We start from the raw sequence: 6,174 nt of genomic DNA, 5'->3' as shown, positions 1-6,174 counted from the left end.
TGAGTTTTATTATGTTTCAGGAAATGGGTTTTGAGTATGGAATGTTCTTATGCGCGCTTCTTTGTTTCTGTCTTCCAAATATGATGAAATGTACACTCTTTTTCTGAAGTTTCAAGTTGTGATTCTATCTTTATTGTTCTCTGTAATGGTTACAGAACATGGGTTTTTCCATATTTTATTGATTAATGCTTTGGAGTTTGAATGATCTTGTTTCTCATACTCATTAAATCTCATTACATGGAACTGTAGTTTGGATTACTTGGAGGATATGGGGAGGACAATTCATCTTTCTGGGTTCCCTTCTAATGTGACTGTGAAAGAGGTTAAGACATTTCTAGAGGGTCACACTGGCACTGGAACTGTTTATGTGCTTAAAATTGGGCAAGTCAAGAATCAAAGGCAAGATAAGAAGACATTTGCTTATGCTAATGTGCAATTCACAACTACTAACAGTGCTGAACTTATAACCTCTTTGGTTAATGGGCACTTGAAGTATGGAAATTCTATTCTTAAGGTTTGGGATGAACGCGATATAGTTACCGAGCCAAGGCTTTCGATTCTCACTTTGGAGCATACAAGATTGCATTTTGGTTGTCAAGTTTCAGGTGACCAATTCTCTGTTCTCTACAGAGGGAAGGATGTTGTGGTGAAATTTGGATTTGAAATGGAGAAAATATACTTCTTCCTGTCTTATTGTGGTGTAGAATATAAACTTGAACTCTTTTATGAGGACATAAGGAAAATCCAGCTTCGTTGTCCAAATGATCAACAGAGACAAAAGTTTATACTACTTCAGGTATCTGGGATGCAGTTTCAATATTGCTGCTTTTTTCTGTTTGATCATGATTTTATGTCATTGTTCCTGATTAGATTGCAATTTAGTTCTATTTCTATGTAATTAATTAGTCTTGTTTCCTAATGATTTAGTGGCTTATGTGGTGATAATAAGTGATTCTGGAATTAATGTATTCTGCTAGTGGATGTGATCTTACTTTTGCAATTGGAATTGTGTGTGCCTGATCTCAAACATAACCAAAAAATCTGTATTGGTTGATACACAAATTTATAGATCTATCTATATTGATAGTGAATTCTTATATATGATATTTCAATCAATGTCTGAGATCAATATGAAATCCTATGAGCCCATATACATTGATTTTGCTAGGCCTACCTGATTGGTTAATGTGGATAAACACAGGTTATTGCCTCAATATATACCTGTAAGACCAAATTACCATGCTCACAAAAGCTCCCTCTGAATCTGTTTTGCAACAGTATATTATCCATTCCTGACAATCATTCTCAGCTGTTATTGATGATCTGACCATTAGGTTGATATTTATTACTCAGACTTTGAATCTTTTTGTTCTCAGTAATGTCTTTTCTATTTTCTGATTTGGAATTTGGATGTATCAAAGAAACCTGGGATGCCAAGAAGTTTAATCAGATTCTTTAATCTCCTTTTCTTCTGGTGTTACTCTGTTAATCTAGTAATCTTCTTTGCAACAGTATAGTTCTCCATTCCTGACAATCATTCTCAGATGTAATTGATGATCTGACCATTAGGTTGATATTTATTAATCGGGCTTTGAATCTTTTTGTTTTCAGTAATGTCTTTCCTATTTTCTGATTTGGAATTTGGATGTATCAAAGAAACTTGGGATGCCAAGAAGTTTTATCAGATTCTTTAATCTCCTATTCTTCTGGTGTTAATCTGTTAACCTTGTATTCTTCTTCGCTACATCGAGTCCTACCATTGTGAAGAGAATTGGCTTCTTCATGTCTGCTAGAATTCCACTGCTTCAAGCAGGGTTCAATTCTCTTTTGCCAACGCTTTCATAAGGAACTGATATATTGCATTATTCTTTGGTTACCAATCTGTAGGTTTTTTTTTTGGGGGGGGGGGGGGGGGGTTAATGATTAACAACCTGTGTTCAAAAGTAGTAGTAAATTATAAAAAGTTAAAAACACACTTACCATGTTGTACTGTAATTCATACATAAATTTTGTACATCGTGTAGAATTGAATGCAAGCAATGCTTGTTTTAAGTTTGCAATCAATGTAATACAATTTTTTACTACCTCATTGGCTTGAGATTTTGACTCCAAAATGCTGCTTGAAATTTACCATTTTTACTGCAAGGTCATGTAGTCCAAACATAACATAACTGCTCTGCATGTTCATAATATTTCACAAAGCATGTTAGTGAAGACAGATGACTTAACTTCTTCAACTTCCAGGTGCTTGGTGTTCCTCGGATCTATAAGAAACCTGTATCCTCTTCTGAGCTTATGTTTGATCCCAATTTAAACTATTTTAAGGATGGTTCAGATTATCTGTGGGATAGAGCAACAGATTTTACTCGTTCATGTGGTATTGGACAATCTTCTGCCATGTGTTTGGAGCTTCCATACAGCTCTGCACTTCCAGATTTTAAAAAATACTTTGTCAACTATGAAGAAGATATAGGTCAGTTCATCGTGAAGACTGGATCATCATTTTCCAATAATTTGGATCTAGTCCCTATTGTTGGACCTCCTGATGTTCCTGAGTTGCACAGATTCCCATTTGAAATCCTGTTTAAGGTTTGTTCCTTGGTTCAGAATGGATGCCTTGCAGGGCCAACACTTGATGCCAATTTTTTCAAGTTGGTTCACCCTTCTTTTGTTCCAGTTAACTACATAGAGCATGCTTTGGAGAAAATGTATCATTTAAAAGAATGCTGTTATGAACCTATTGAGTGGCTCCGTGAGCAATATGAAAGATACCACAGATCCAATGGTATTCCTAGTTCCCCTGCAATTTCCTTGAATGCCGGCTTGGTATATGTTCGCAGGGTTCAAATAACCCCTAGTAAAGTGTACTTTCGGGGTCCAGAGCTTAATCTTTCAAATCATGTGCTACGTAACTACCCTAAGTACATTGATAATTTCATTCGTGTAACTTTTGTTGATGAGAATTTGGATCAAATGCGTTCAACAGATTTATCTCCACATAAGTTTTCTACCAGCGAAGAAAGGCATACTGGAATTTATAACAGGATACTTTCTACTTTAAGAAATGGCATAGTTATTGGAGAAAAGAGGTTTGATTTTCTTGCCTTCTCAACAAGTCAGATGCGTGGTAGTTCTACATGGATGTTTGCTAAAACAGATGATGGGCTTACGGCAGCAAAGATCAGAGAATGGATGGGTGATTTTCGTAAAATAAGAAATGTGGCAAAATATGCTGCTAGATTGGGTCAATCTTTCAGCTCTTCCAAGGAAAGTCTTCAAATTTATAAACATGAATTTGAAATTATCCCTGATATAGAGCTGGAAAGAGGACAGATGAAGTATGTTTTCTCAGATGGTATTGGTAAAATTTCTGCCGATTTTGCAAGGAAAGTTGCAATGAAGTGTGACTTAAAAAGTTCTACTCCATCTGCCTTTCAAATAAGATATGGTGGTTACAAGGGTGTTGTGGCTGTAGATCCTACGTCTGCAATGAAATTATCCTTGAGAAAGAGCATGTGTAAGTATGAATCACAGAACACAAAACTAGGTGTTCTGACATGGAGCAAGTATCAGCCTTGTTTCCTCAATCGTCAGATAATCACTCTTTTATCAACACTTGGAGTCAAAGATCATATTTTTCAAGAGAAGCAAAGGCAGGCTATAGAGGAACTGGATGCTATTCTAACCCATCCATTAAAGGCACAGAAAGTATTAGAGCTGATGTTTCCAGGTGAAAACAGTAATGTTCTCAAGGAAATGTTGATGTGTGGCTATAAGCCTAGTGCTGAACCATTCCTTTCAATGATGCTACAAGCAATCCGAGCAGAAAAGCTTGAAGAACTGCGAACAAAGACAAGGGTATTTGTTCCATATGGAAGATCATTGATGGGATGTCTGGATGAAACTCGAACCTTGGAATATGGGCAAGTATTTGTCCAAGTTTCTAGCATTGGGCATAAACAGTTTCATGATAATTCCCTTTTTAAGTTTGGCAGAAATGAATCAGACCAGCAAAAATGTATTGTTAAGGGAAAGGTAATTGTTGCTAAAAACCCATGCTTGCATCCTGGTGATGTGCGTGTTTTGTGTGCCATTGATGTCCCAGCATTGCACCATATGGTGGATTGCGTTGTTTTCCCACAAAAAGGAGCAAGGTGGGACATTTTACATGTTTTATTCTGTTAACTTTCAACTATACTGGGTCTGTGATATTTTTGTGATCTCAATCAGGATCTTAGTTTGACTTATATCAAATCATAGTTCATACTATCCCAGATGTAGCTGTACCTGAGTTTTTGCCCCCCCCCCCCCCTTCTCTGTTTTCTTATAACTTGGGTTTTATTATAAACACTGAAATATTTGGACAGTTTTGAATGTTTTTATAGCAGAAACTCCTAATCTATTGTTATCAATACAGAAGGGTTTCGGGCTTTATTTTTTGAATGTTTTTATAGCAGCCACTCCTAAACAATTGCTATCAAAACATAAGAGTTTTAGGCTTTATTTACTTTTTTTTTCTTTTATAAATAGTTTGCTCTTATTTCATTACTTTGATTTAAACGTCTGTATAAATCTCAACTATTCCTTCTCTAAATCTGACTTTTAATAATTTCTGAACTGTGGTTTTAGACCACACCCAGATGAATGTTCAGGGAGTGATTTAGATGGAGATATATATTTTGTAAGTTGGGACCCTGCACTTATTCCACCTCGTCAAATCGAACCCATGGACTATCTTGCAGCACTACCTTCTTACCAGGACCATGACGTTACGATTGAGGTACTAGTCTTCCATGATAGGATGCATGGTGTTCTTCTGAAATTCTTTAGTACTTCTTCATCTAAAATTCTGGTTTTTGCTTATTCTTTTATGCAGTGCTTACCATGGAGTTTTCCTAGTATGATTTTTAAATAGCAACCTGTACTCATGGTTCCTACAAGGATTGACTAATGCCTTGGAAATTTGGATCTCCATCAAATGAGTTTCATCTAATGCATAGTTTATTTTATCAAAAAATCTCAACTCTCTCTATATATTATTTCTTAATATTTTTACTTTCTCTTTCTTACTTTCACTTTTGATATGTTTCTAGAGAATTCTCTCTCATGGTTATTCAACTGAAGCTATGTGAGCTTCTACAATACAATCTGACTATGTTCTCTAAGCATTACCCTTTTCTGTTACAGGAAGTTGAAGAGTATTTCACAAACTACATTTTCAATGAAAGGCTTGGAATGATTGCAAATGCTCACAAAGTGTTTGCTGATAAGGAACCAAACAAGGCAGAAAACAAAAAATGTTTAGAGCTTGCAAGGCTACACTCAATTGCCGTCGATTTCCCAAAGACCGGTGTACCAGCAGAAATTCCAGGTCATCTACATGTCAAGGAATATCCAGATTTCATGGAAAAACTTGACAAACCAACCTATGAATCGCCGGGAGTGATTGGAAAACTATATAGAGAGATAAAAGACAAATCATCAGACACAGACACGTCTTTTATAAGATTTACTCGGGAGGTGGCAAGAAGATCTTATGACACTGACATGGAGGTTGATGGCTTTGAGAATTACATCAATGATGCTTACCAATACAAAGGTGAGTATGATTCTAAATTGGGAAACCTAATGGATTATTATGGGATCAAAAATGAGGCAGAGATCCTCAGTGGTAGTATCACAAAGATGGCGAAACCATTCACTAAGAAATGGGATGTAGAGGCAATCAGATTGGCAGTTAAGTCTTTAAAGGAGGAGGCAAGGAGAAGGTTTAATGAGGGACTTGGGGAAGATTCATCTCCTGATGAGGTAAATGCTAAGGCATCAGCTTGGTATCATGTAACATATCATCCTGATTATTGGGGACGCCACAGTGAGGGAATGAATAGGGATCATTTCCTGAGTCTTCCATGGTGCATCTATGACAAGCTTATAGAGGTCAAGAAGGAGAAGCAGCATCAGAAGAAGGTCACATCATTTATCATTGCTGGAATGCCAATTTGCAGATGGTTTCAGAATCAGTTGATTCGGTTAATTAAATTACTGATGTTGCTTGTTTTGTTGTATGTTTTGACTGGGAAAAACTATTTAGATGTGTAAAAATTTAGGGTTTGACAGAAATACTGAATGTAATGTAAACAGGGAGGCTTGATCAAACTATGGTGATTCTAGTTG

At 36.3% G+C, this 6,174-nt stretch overlaps 1 protein-coding gene across 1 annotated transcript; it reads left to right on the top strand.

The window, feature by feature from the left end:
- The first annotated feature begins 268 nt into the window (after nt 1–268).
- Nucleotides 269–6,174, top strand: LOC122646145 (probable RNA-dependent RNA polymerase 1). The gene is made up of 4 exons (XM_043839637.1): nt 269–796; nt 2,245–4,154; nt 4,630–4,780; nt 5,188–6,174. Exons 1-4 carry the CDS (start codon nt 269–271, stop codon nt 6,097–6,099), a joined length of 3,501 nt encoding a protein of 1,166 aa, XP_043695572.1. The 3' UTR covers nt 6,100–6,174.

This window comes from Telopea speciosissima, chromosome 11 (assembly GCF_018873765.1).
Source record: "Telopea speciosissima isolate NSW1024214 ecotype Mountain lineage chromosome 11, Tspe_v1, whole genome shotgun sequence".
NCBI classification, from domain to species: domain Eukaryota; kingdom Viridiplantae; phylum Streptophyta; class Magnoliopsida; order Proteales; family Proteaceae; genus Telopea; species Telopea speciosissima.
Note: the sequence above shows the minus strand (reverse complement) of the source record. Positions and strands in the feature narration are given on the sequence as shown.